At 37.5% G+C, this 13,537-nt stretch overlaps 1 protein-coding gene across 1 annotated transcript in view; it reads left to right on the top strand.

Moving 5' to 3' along the window:
• RyR (Ryanodine receptor) overlaps positions 1 to 13,537 on the top strand; it is a 623,761-nt gene that overhangs the window by 334,799 nt on the left and 275,425 nt on the right. Inside the window, exons 33-34 of the mRNA XM_067151578.2 lie at positions 4,513 to 4,678; positions 4,770 to 5,071. Of these exons, the coding sequence (XP_067007679.2) occupies positions 4,513 to 4,678; positions 4,770 to 5,071 (468 nt within the window). The remainder of the gene's footprint in view (positions 1 to 4,512; positions 4,679 to 4,769; positions 5,072 to 13,537) is intronic.

Genomic DNA, 13,537 nt, shown 5'->3' with positions numbered 1-13,537 from the left:
CTCCCAATTCTTCCCAGGCCAAACTTTGCAACATTTTTGTAACACTACTCTTTTGTTGGAAATCACCCAGAACAAGTCAAGCTGCTTTTTTTTTTTGGATTTTTTCCAGTTCTTGAATCAAGTAATCCTAGTGAGGGTCCCATACACTGGAACCATACTCTAGTTGGGGTCTTACCAGAGACTTATTTGCCCTCTCCTTTACATCCTTACTACAACCCCTAAAAACACCCTCTTAACCATGTGCAGAGATCTGCACCCTTTATTTACAATCCCATTTATGTGATTACCCCAATGAGGATCTTTCCTTATATTAACACCTGGATACTTACAATGATCCCCAAAAGGAACTTTCACCCCATCAATGCAGTAATTAAAACTGAGAGGACTTTTCTTATTTGTGAAACTCACAACCTTTTAACCCCGTTTATCAACATACCATTGCCTGCTGTCCATCTCGCAACATTATCGAGGTCATGTTGCAGTTGCTCACAATCTTGCAACTTATTTATTACTATATACAGAATAACATCATCCGCAAAAAGCCTTACCTCTGATTCCACTTCTTTACTCATATCATTTATATATACATAAGAAAACATAAAGGTCCAATAACACTGCCTTGAAGAATTCCCCTCTTAATTATTACAGGGTCAGATAAAGCTTCGCCTACTCTAATTCTCTGAGATCTATTTTCTAGAAATATAGCAATCCATTTCAGTTACTCTTTTGTCTAGTCCAATTGCACTCATTTTTGCCAGTAGTCTCCCATGATCCACCCTATCAAATGCTGTAGACAGGTCAATCGTGATACAGTCCTTTTGACCTCCTGAATCCAAGATATCTGCTATATCTTGCTGGAATCCTACAAGTTGAGCTTCAGTGGAATAACCTTTCCTAAAACCAAACTGCCTTCTATCGAACCAGCTATAAATTTTGCAAACATGTCTAATATAATCAGAAAGAATGCCTTCCCAAAGCTTAAATGCAATGCATGTCAAACTGACTGGCCTGTAATTTTCATCTTTATGTCTATCACCCTTTCCTTTATACACAGGGGCTACGATAGCAATTCTCCATTCATTTGGTATAGCTCCATCAACCAAACAATAATCAAATAAGTACTTCAGATATGGTACTATATCCCAACTCATTGTCTTTAGCATATCCCCAGAAATCTTATCAATTCCACACAATGCCAGTTAATGAGAGAATTGTTGGCAACAGTTATCCTCTAATTATTGCAGAACAATCGTTGGCCAGTCCAGTTGAACGAGAACCCTTTCACATGAGGAAGCTATTGCCATGCCAGTAGATTATGAGAAATGGCATAGTGCGCAGAATCTGTAGCATCCCATGAGGAATTAAATTTATTTTGTAATTATATATGCCAGGAATTTATTGCTGAGTCATGCAAAGTTTTGATCTCCATCACACCAAATCCTTGAATGTTAATTTTATTGGTATTTCATAAAGTGCCGCTTGACAAGCATTTTTGTCTTTGTACAGGTCTTCGTGCTGGTCCCGCAAACATCATCGATCCCTATAGGTTACAGCTCAATGAATTTTGCGTTAATATCATCACCCTACTTTTGAGCCATAATTATGCACATAGCTTACAAATAATTTTAAAATTAATTTAAATTCTCAAAACCACGCAGGCGGCTGTGACTCTCGGCTGACACTAGTGAACTGGCACCAAATAAATATACAGCTACTGGCCTGTCATGTTCACACAGTGCCAACTGTTCCGACAATCCTGAGATCCGGGTGGTGATTGTTGCAGCTAGGCCCAGTTGGTTGTGCCAACTGTCTTCTGACAATTGTCTCATCAACTGGCATCGTGTGAACTAGGCATTAGTGAGAGCCAAAAATTTGGATACAGAATGAAAATGTGATATGGCTTTTGCAGGAGACTTCTTTGGAATAGGAATGATGAAGGCATCTTTTCATTTAGGTAGAAAATAAACAGTGACAAGACAGGCATTTAATATATTTGTTATTATTGACAAAATAATATCAACAATATTAGTGATGTTAGGAGATAGGACTGTCATTGGTTCCCACAACTGGAGACTTAGTATCTCCTTCCTTACTTCATACTCTGAATATGGAACTTGGGCAATCTGAAGGCTGTTGCCTTAGCAAACAATTATGGTATTTTCACTGATTGTTGTTCTATATTTAGGACTTCCCTAGCAAAGTGATTGTTTAGCTCATTGAGAGGGGGTTTTGGACCTTCATGACACTCATGAAGTTTACCAGTACCTAATAAGTGGAATCATTTGCATTTCCACCTAAATGTCAGAAATATTGACATTTCTTGTTATGGATCTGTTGCTGAGAGTTTGGTATTTTTCTTATGTATTTGGCAATGAGGTTTGCTTTTAATGTTAATTCAGATGGTCATCATTGATTTTAGTTCAATTATCATACAATGGGAAGCTTGCTTTCTCTTGTCTGTCAGATTTATATTATATCATTCACTGTCAAATGCAAAGTGTTTTAGTTACTGCCGATCAATGTTTTTTAAATCTCTGTAAATCTTGTATTTTGGTCAGAATGTAGGGCACATGGCGAGGAAACTAAGTAAATAAGTTCATGCATAGGAATGTCAGGGACTGGTGTTTGGCCATGTTTGAGGATTTTTTGTGGATTGTTTGTTATCATGAGGTCAATCAAAGTTTCTGAGGTTGAGGTACAAACTTGATTAGTTGGTACAAGAGGCAGTATGAGATACGAAAGTGTTCCGTAATTTTACTTTATGAGTGATCTGTGTTAGTGATTAATGTTAAAGTCACCAAAAACAAGTATATATGTGTGTGTAAAGTGTTGTAAGTGAAAGTCTCATTAGGCTGTCTTCTAGTTTTCGCATGTTTCCTACCCCTGCCTGAGGTGGCTACATGCTATTGCAATGACAGTGCTAATAACAATCTCTTTGAACATAAATTCAGGGTTGTGGTTTACATTTGAAGCTGACTTATGTATTATCATGCTGTTTAAATCTGGCCTACAAAACAAAACCACCCCTCTGCCCTGTCTTTGATTACGGTTGTGCGATAAATATGCTATCCCTCCAGTGTTACAATGCTAGAAGAGATGGACTTTTGCTTACAGTATCAATATGTATTTCACTCCCTTCAAAAATATTTTTCAGTACTTTAGGTGAGCCACAACAGACTGGCTGTTTATATGGGCACAATATAGCACTTGTGGAAAAGCAGGATGTTGCCCAAGTGAGAGTGCAGGGTCAGTGGGGAGGGAGAGAGTTGGGCTATTATTTTCTGGGTGCAGGTCATTGTTCAAATGAGAGAAAACATCTGACATTCTTAGCTCAGGCATAGGGAGAGAGAAAATATCATGCAGTTTCTTGGACTTCACGGTACATGCAACAGCTTCATTATCATCTCACTCATACATTTAAAGGTAATACACACTAAAATGTCCCAGTTTAGCAATATCTTAATGTTCGTTTCCCTCACACTACTTGATTAGACCATTACCTTCTGCAGGAGTGGTTGAAATATTCTCTTGCTTTGTTGAGCATGTCTTTTCTGGTGGCAGTCAAGGATTCAGCTTCTTTTTGGCTTTCCAATTAGGTCGCATTGGTGATATCTTAAAATGTTTATAATTATAGGCCTATTACCAGCAGCCTCAAAATCATCAGTAGATTTGTGCTGGTGGCCTAGTTTGTGCCATCGGTCTATACTGTCTATACTGAGTTCTATACAGAGCCTTTCCTTTATTGCTGCTGGAACCTTTTCATACATGTTTCCATTCAGGCTTTCACTCACTCCATGAAGTAGGAGGCAGTTTCGCGTACTATACTGGGATGCCTTGCCGATCTAGTCCTCTTGCCTTGAAATTTGTGCTTCAATTTCTGTGACATTCCTTTTGATATTGTTTAGCCTGCAGAGACAGAATCTCAGAAGTTTTGGAACTGTGAGACGAGCACCGACAGCACATCCTTCAGGTTGGCAGAGTTGACAACCTTTAGGGGCATTTTTGTTTCACGGCTCTTTATAGTATATTTTAAACAGTAAATTGCAGCTGAGGTTTAGATTGAAGGAAGAATCACACCTTCCAATACAATTCTTCCTTCAACCTAAACCTTAGCTGTGTTGTTTAGGGAAGAAATAAATATTATGCTAAACAGAAGAAGTAAACCTTTTTAATAACATATATATGAGCATGGTATCCATTTAACAATGAAAAATTAGCCTTCAGCTGTTCCTGCCACATTTACAAGGCAATAGCATTTTAATGAATTTATGTGCATTTTTCTCTCTGCAAAGGCTTCAGTAACTTTCTAAGGGAGAACTCTTTGACCCATAGCCATTGGTTCCCCCTTAGTTTGTCAGCCTCAGCCAAAAAGTTACATAAGGTAGCAGGATGTTCCTGACCTGACCATTTGGCTTCATATTTATTGTAATTTCCCTCGATGTCTATGTCTGTTTCTAATAATGTGACTTCAGTTTGGTGGATTAAACAGGTGGAGTATATCTTTCTTTATAGGTTTTTCTCTCGGAAGAGGGACGCCAGTAACGATCGTCTAAAGAAGGCGAAAACCCCTGAACCACACATGATGGATGGTGATGTATCACCAGAGAGGAGGCAGCCCCTGGGGTTGGGAAGATCTAACACGCTCCATCCACGTACTGCTCAAGTTCGAGTTTCTACAGTAAGGATGCATGCCTTACTTACATTGTAACTGTTCACTTCTGTGAATACTTCAAAATGAATCTATATGTTATTTAATTTTTATGTTGCAGACAGATTTGAAAATTGTACCTCCATCTGTTCCTGATAGGACTCCAAAACCTTTATCTACTATGACAACACTGACAGTGTCTGGTGTAGAATCAATTGGAAATGAAATTTTTGATGCTGAATGTTTGAAACTGATTAACGAGTATTTCTATGGAGTACGAATCTTCCCTGGACAAGATCCAACCCATGTATATGTTGGGTGGGTCACAACACAGTATCATCTTCACCATAAGGACTTCAACCAGAGTCGAGTACGCAAAGCTTCAGTCATGATCGTAGACGATTACGACAGACTTGTAGAATGGTAAGAAAGAATGTTGAGAATGTGTGTTGAGTGTTTTCCATTAAGATATATTTAAATTGAAATAACTAAACAAATAATTATTCTCCCCCCTCCCTACCCCCATACATTTTCAACTGTAGGCAGAATACAGATAAGTTGGGCAAAGAAAACCTAGAAATAAAATAAACGTACTTTATCTATGTAATACATCATAAGTGGGGCAAAAGAAAATAAGAAAGTACTGATTATTCACATAATTAAGCAGGGGCGGTGCGTGGTATTGTTGCAACGTTGCACAACTCCCAATAATTTTGCACTTCATTTGTTGTCTTTTCTTCTAATGTTTTATTTTAATAAACCAAACATGTATTCGAAAACATGTTAAAATCAACCATCTTCGGTCATTCGCTGTACTAATGCTTTATAACGGAGCAACAAATGCTGCTGGCTTCGAATCAAACTTGGGGGATTTGTTTTCCTATGGCAACTCCCTAGCGGACAGCGTGGCGCAATGTATTTCAGCAGAGACGAGCCTAAGCCTGCATAGCATCAGGTAGCATGGTCGCCAGTATTGACCTCAGGGAGTTGCACGAGACTAGCAAGTCACCTACCGAGAAACAGTATAATATAATTATTAAATTAATGCTGTAATGGTCCACCTTTCAATACTATAATACCGGTATGCAATATTCTAAATTACATTAATTAGGGACTAGTTTTGGCCAGGGCTGGCCATCTTCAGCCTTAATGTAAAACACCTAATAACTCAACAAATGTACATGCACATAATTGACATAAAACAAATGAAACAAATATATACAAATTGACATTAAAAACTGGGATGAAAATATGAGTAAATTTGAAAATAACTAGGTTCTAAATTCTTGCATATTGACTGCTCATCATCGAGACTCTTTCATGTATTAATAATCACAGAACTGTTAGTTCTAACACTGCTAATCATTACTAATTCAATTGTAAATGGGAACTGGTAAATGTTGATCCCATAGTCCATCACCAAATCTATTTGAGTGGTGTTAGTCGTATGCAAGTCATTGGATGCCGCTGTAAATAACCACCAGCTGACGGAGAACTGCTAGATGGTGATTCAACATTAGTCAAATTAATAAAATGAGATGCTCTCGTGGTGCTTGTTAAATCATGCTGAAATGTTGTTGGACATTGTCAGGATGGCACATGAAGATGTGGTTAAACAGATACATTGTGTCTGGTATAAAATTTGCAATTCATTGCTGGGCCCATGAAGTTAAATTGAATAAATTAGATAAAATTAAATTAATGAATTGAATGAGAGAGTGTGTTAGATGGCATAGGTTTTATGAGACTTACCTCACAATACGGCATGTGGTGTGTGGCCTATTGTTGTGTGTGCTTCAGATAACAGTTGTGAGATTCAAATGAAAAGGAAGGGGTGGGCAAGAAGGGAGAGACAGGGCAAGGGGAGAGTGGGGCAAGGCGTGTGGTCGTGGAGGAGAGGGGAGGAGAAGGTCATGAAGGAGAGGGGGGAGGGTAAGGGGGTGGATTAGGGCGGGGCTGAAGGATGTGGGAAAAAGATGGCTGCTGAGGAAGGGTGCTGTGAAGTTTATGAAAAACTGAATTATGAACTTGTTGGTTTGACGCTTCTGAAAATGGGAATTAGAAGGTCATAAAGGATATTTGGCTTTTCTGAAATTTCATTGAGATTATGATTATGGTTGAAGTATTGATCTAAATGTATGAAGCAGCTTTCGGTAATGTTAAGGAGGGGTCCTTTGTTGATGATTTTGAGAATTTGCATATCTTGTTTTATGTCTGTGAATTTGTGATTATAGTCATGCATATGCTGTCCTACAGCTGAAAATTTATTGTATTTCAGGGCACTGACGTCTTCCGAGTACCTTATATTAAAGTTTCTCCCGGTCTGTCCAACGTAAGAAGAAATATAACTGTTGCAAATGATCCTGTATACTTCTGATTTTGAATAACTATTGAACTTGTTTATGGATGTGGCATTATGTAAGACTTGTGTGTTCCTATTGTTTGTTTTGAAAACTACTTTTACATCATGCTTTTTAAAGATGTTGGGGACTTGGTAGATTTATTCGTTGAAGGTAAAAATAGAAAGGGAGGAGTTGTTTTTCTGATCTTTTTACAAGATGGTAGAATCAGTAAAAATGAAAAATAATCAATAAAAAATAACAAATCAATAAATATAAATACTGCCCTTCTATCACCTTGAAAAAAGATAAGATAAACAAATCCTCCCTTACTATCTTTATCTTCAACAAACAAATCTACCAAGTCACCAACATGTTTAAAAAACAGGATGTAAAAATAGTTTTCAAAACAAACAATAGGAACACACAAGTCTTACATAATGCCACATCCATAAACAAGTTCAATAACTATTCAATGTGAGGAGTATACAGGATCATTTGCAACAGTTGTAATTCTTCTTACATTGGGCAGACCGGGAGAAACTTTAATATAAGGTACTTGGAACACATCAGTGCCCTGAAATACAATAAATTTTCAGCTGTAGGACAGCATATGCATGACTATAATCACAAATTCACAGACATTAAACAAGATATGGAAATTCTCAAAATCATCAACAAAGGACCCCTCCTTAACATTACCGAAAGCTGCTTCATACATTTACACAATACTTCAATCCAAATCATAATCTCAATGAAATTTCAGAAAAGCCAAATATCCTTTTTGACCTTCTAATTCCCATTTTCAGAAACGTCAAACCAACAAGACATAATTCAGTTTTTCATAAAATTCACAGCACCTTTCCTCAGCAGCCATCTTTTTTCCCCACATCCTTCAGCCCTGCCTTAATCCCACCTTCCCCTCCCCTTCTCCTTCACGACCTTCCCCTCCGCTCTCCTCCATGACCTCACGCCTTGCCCCACTCCTCTCCCCTTGCCCCATCTCTCCCTCCTTGCCTGCCCCTTTCTTTTCATTTGAATCTCACAACAGTTAGTCTGAAGCACACACAATAGGCCACACACCACATACCGTATTGAGAGGTAAGTCTCATAAAACCTATGCCATCTAAGTAACACTCTCTCTCATTCAATTCATTAATTTTTTTAATTATCTATAATGTATGTATGTATGTATGTATGTATGTATGTATGTATGTATGTATGTATGTATGTATGTATGTATGTATGTATGTATGTATGTATGTATGTATGTATGTATGTATGTATTCAGGTTAACTTCATGGGCCCAGCAATGAGTTGCAAATTTTATGCCAGACACAATGTATCTGTTTAACCACATCTTCATGTGCTGTCCTGACAATGTCCAACATCATTTCAGCATGATTTAACAACCGCCACGAAAGCATCTCATTTGATTACTTTGATTGATGTTGAATCACCATCTAGCAGTACTCCGTGGTTATTTATAGTGGCATCCAATGACTTGCATACGACTAACACCATTCAAATAGATTTGGTGGTGGACTACGGGATCAACATTTACCAGTTTCCGTTTACAATTGAATTAGTGATGATTAGCAGTGTTAGAACTATCAGTTCTGTGGATATTAATACATGAAAGAGTCTCGATGATGAGCATGCTCAAGATGCAAGAATTTAGAACCTAGTTATTTTTCAAATTTACTCATAATTTCATCCCAGTTTTTAATGTCAATTTGTATATGTTTCATTTTGTTTTATGTCAATTATGTGCATGTAAATTTGTTGAGTTATTGGATGTTTTACATTAAGGCTGAAGATGGCCAGCCCCAGCTGAAACTAGTCCCTAATTAATGTAATTTAGAATATTGCATGACCCTCCGCAGCTCAGACGGCAGCGCGTCGGCCTCTCACCACTGGATACCATGGTTCAAATCTCGGTCACTCCATGTGAGATTTGTGCTGGGCAAAGCAGAGGCGAGACTGGTTTTTCTGCGGGTACTCTGGTTTTCCCTGTCATCTTTCATTCCAGCAACACTCTCCATTCTCATTTCATAGCATCTGTCAGTCATTAATAAATCACTTTGGGAGTGGTGACCCCATCGTACTAATAGCCTATAACTGCTTCATTCATTACATCCCTGACCCAGTCATTGACTGGAAAACAGGTTGTAGGTTTTCATTTTCAGAATATTGCATATTATAGTATTGAAAGGTGGACCATTACGACATTAATTTAATAATTATATTGTAATTACAATTCGATACGTATCAGAACCATGAAGTTTATATCCTATGATACCAAGAAACAGTTCAAAATGTCCCCGTTAGATTGCGCCACACTGCGGAGATTACTTCATTCCTACTTTCTCTCCTCTCGCAAAGGTAATTCATTTCCATTTCTTAAATTTACAATTTTCATTTATGTTGCACCGACGCAGATAGCTCTTACGGTGATGATGGGATAGGAAAGGGCTAGGAGTTTGAAGGAAGCGACTGTGGCTTTAATTAAGGCACAGCCACAGCATTTGCCTTTTGTGAAAATGGGAAACCGCGGAAAACCATTTTCAGGGCTTCCGACAGTGATGTTCAAACCCACTATACCCCAAATGCAAGCTCACAGCTACGCGATCCTAATCGCATGGCCAACTTGCTGGGTAATTTCTTTACCACACCATACCAGACCACCCACAATATTACCAACATCTTGCATCAATGAAAAACAGGATGGCAAATTTTAAATTCAAGTGAGGCAGAAGTAACTGTGCCAGGCTGAGTGGCTCAGACGGTTGAGGCGCTGGCCTTTTGACCCCAACGTAACAGGTTCGATCCTGGCTCAGTCTGGTGGTATTTCAAGGTGCTCAAATACGTCATCCTCGTGTCACTAGATTTACTGGCATGTAAAAGGACTCTGGCACCTTGGCGTCTCCGAAAACTGTTAAAATTCATTAGTGGGACATAAAGCCAATAATATTATTATTAAGAGTAACTGTATTTACAGTGTATAATTAGCCTCTTATTTCCTGGGTTATAATTGCCAGATATATTACTGTTTTAGTAGGATTTATTTCATTACTTAACGATAAGAGTTTCTTGTTATTTCTGTAAGCTATAAAAATGTGACACTGAAAATGTTGGTGCAACACCCAGCTTCAGATACCACCAGCCGCCACTGTAATTAAGTACTCTGTATCATATGACTGATGGCAGCAGCCAGAGGATTGAGGATTAGAGATAGTTGGAAAGTGCTATCGTATATTGAAATATGAGCCTGTTCTGGACTTATAGAGTAGTGCACAATCTTAGAGTTTCTCAGCTCAGCCTAACAGATGCTAGAAGACTGTTGATTATTTGACACTCGAACATTAATCTGACCAGCATTGTGCTATTAAGAAAGTATATAAACTGAAATAAATTTTTACGTTGATTGATTATACAGATATTCATTCATAGGTTCATTGTTGGATGCACTAGTGAGAGAGAGCTCTGTATTATCATAGTGATTAAGTAATTATTACGTATTGAAATTTAGTTGAGAGAGAGAATATGCCTTTCCTGACGTCAGCCTCATCAGAGGAATTAAGAGATGAAAGTATATGATTTTCCACCTGTTCAATACAAATTCAAATGTGATATACAAGGAAATGTCACATTTTATTCGTAAATATTAGGGACCGGTTTCGGCATGTCTATGCCATCATCAGCCTAAAGTTAGATACACAAGGACACAAGTAAATTACACATGTCAATACACAAATTAGTAACACTGTTACTAATTTTATTTACATGAGTATTTTTACGTGATAGAACGTCTTAAATTTTAATACTATAGGAATGTCAATACCCCAAATTTTTATTAGGTATATAAGCTGTTCAGACAGAAGTGTTTTAAAAGACATCTTTTGTTATTTAACACACAATTGTAACACAAAACATCACTAGGTAATAGATATCACAGAATTGTAAATAGATCATTTTACCTTTATCGTAAATTTTATAAGAGGTATAATTGAGAGTTTTTATACATTCAAAATTTTGTATATATCAACGCTATTATGAATTGCCAATATGTTAGAAAGTTTATTTGTGTATTGACATGTGTAATTTACTTGTGTCCTTGTGTATCTAACTTTAGGCTGATGATGGCATAGACATGCCAAAACCAGTCCCTAATATTTATGAATAAAATGTGACATTTCATTGTATATCACATTTGAATTTGTATTGAACAGGTGGAAAATCATATACTTTCATCTCTTAATTGTAAATCTTTTTTCAATACGGACCAATTATGAAGTTTTTAACACTTATCAGAGGAGTGAATGAGATTAAATGAATGACGTGATATATGATAGTAGGAAGGAAGAGGGTGCTGGCACATAGCTTATTCCTGTCGAATAGCACCAAGGGGTCTGCTCAAGACCTAACATCTCCATTCGACGGATGAATCACCATCAACAGCGTCATATGCTCTCACTCCATATGAACACCGTGGAGAGGTTCAGAATTTAATCGAGGCTTTTGGCACACCATCTAATGATTAGAAGTAGTATACCACCACCTTCTCTACCCTGCCGGTCAATGTTTGGATGGCGAATTTTTTTTGACCAATGTCACTAGTGATAACAAACGGCAAAATTTCCAAAGCTATCAACTTCCTAAAGGAATGTTTGAAACTAAGTTTAGGTATTGAATAGGTGGTCAAATAATTAATTATCATCCTGCAATGTGACTTGAATCGGCTAATCACGGCGTCAGACCATTTAGATTTCAACGCCTTGGTGATCATGTCCACCATACGGGCTATTTAACCCTTATACTGCTACGACTGAGATATCTCGTTGGAAACTTTAGCTAAATTTCTGAAAAGGAAATTGATACCTTCGGAGTTTCCATTGGCTTTCAAACATGAGTGGCAGCAAGCTAAATCTTTTAGGAACATAATGCACCATAAGTCAAAATGCACACCGCATTTTACTGCTATCTGCGGTTAATTATCTGAAATAATGCACTCAGCTCGGTATGCAGACTAGATTGGCAGTCCCGAAAAATACCTACACCCAGAGCTTGTAAAAAGCCTTCAAGTAGCAGACGGCAAGTGCTTTCAGAGTTCAAGCTTATAAAATCTGTGAATACTCTTGAATAGGAAGATGAGTACTCAGATATCAGTGATTGAATATTGAACTTTGATAGGATGGTGTATTTTTGGCTGTAATAGACAATCTTGATTATCTCTGTCCTTAATTTTTGTGCAAAAAGAAAATAATAAAACTGAAAAGTATTCTAGAATTATTTTGCCAGTTCAGATGACATTTCTTATTATTTTAGCCCACTTTTCAGATATTTAATATATATTTTTTACATTATATTTTTTAAATTCAGCACGGATGGTTCTGATCGTTGCTCAACATATTAGCAGTGAAAAGGTTAAAGACTTTAACTATCATGAAGAAAATTTTTGTTATATTGTTTGATCATGTATACTCCGCACGGCCTTACTTCTAAATTGAAGTTTCGCAAAACAAATAAGCATCGCCTTTCCTCTGTTGCCAGCGCACAGCTGATACAATATGACCATGGTAAACAGCCCTTGTAAAATGTAATACCGTACTCAGAAAAACTTATGAATATGGATTGAAAACATATTCACAAAAACTACACTTACTAACAACATCTGACACTAATAAGAGAATATATTATTAAGAATAAAAAAGAATGAGGAAATACCACATTACTCACCGCTAATGGCTGGCAGAGAAAGGAGGTAATGGCCTACAAAGAGAACACCACTGATCTCAGAGTCACTGGTACTCTCCAACAATGAATCACTGTCACCCCAAAGATATTATGAAACTTTCGACGAAATTCTCCACTACATCTTCATTTTCCCATGCCTCACTTATTAATCCTTGTGTACTGTGCACAACTTTCCTCCAGTCATCGACACTGACATTCGCCACAGCTTCGGCTAACAGGTTTTCCACCTCGGATACAGTAAACCACTTATTTTTGGTTGCAATATAACCCTTAATCTGAAACCAAATTTTCTCTATTGCGTTGAAATGGCAATGATAAGTTGGAAGTCGAATAACTTTATATCCATGACACCTTACAATTTCGCCCACAACATACACTGGAAATTGTAGCTTGTTTTCTTTCACAAGCCGCAATAGTTCACTTTTCTTCATGTCATCCCACACAGGAATGTTGTGCCTGCTTAACCACTCACCAAGAATCGACTTCTTTTCTGCCATTTTCAGAGCTTTGTCCTGAATTATGGAATGGTAGGGGGTATTGTCCATTATTATCGTACAATTTTCAGACAGGTTATTCATTAACGTGTACTCAAACCAGTTCTGAAAATTAACACTATTCATCTCCTTGTGGTAATCGCCAGTCTTCTTACACGTCACTACATATAAACAGTTAGGTACCGGCATGTAGCACAATAATTCTTCCCTCCTCCCCTCATACCAATGGGCACTGCCATTGTACCTTCCACAGAATCATCTGCCCAGCCTTTTCCTATGGTAAGGTTTACATTGATCTA

The sequence above is a fragment of the Anabrus simplex genome, chromosome 7 (assembly GCF_040414725.1).
Source record: "Anabrus simplex isolate iqAnaSimp1 chromosome 7, ASM4041472v1, whole genome shotgun sequence".
NCBI lineage: Eukaryota > Metazoa > Arthropoda > Insecta > Orthoptera > Tettigoniidae > Anabrus > Anabrus simplex.
This window is presented reverse-complemented; position numbering and strand designations above follow the sequence as displayed.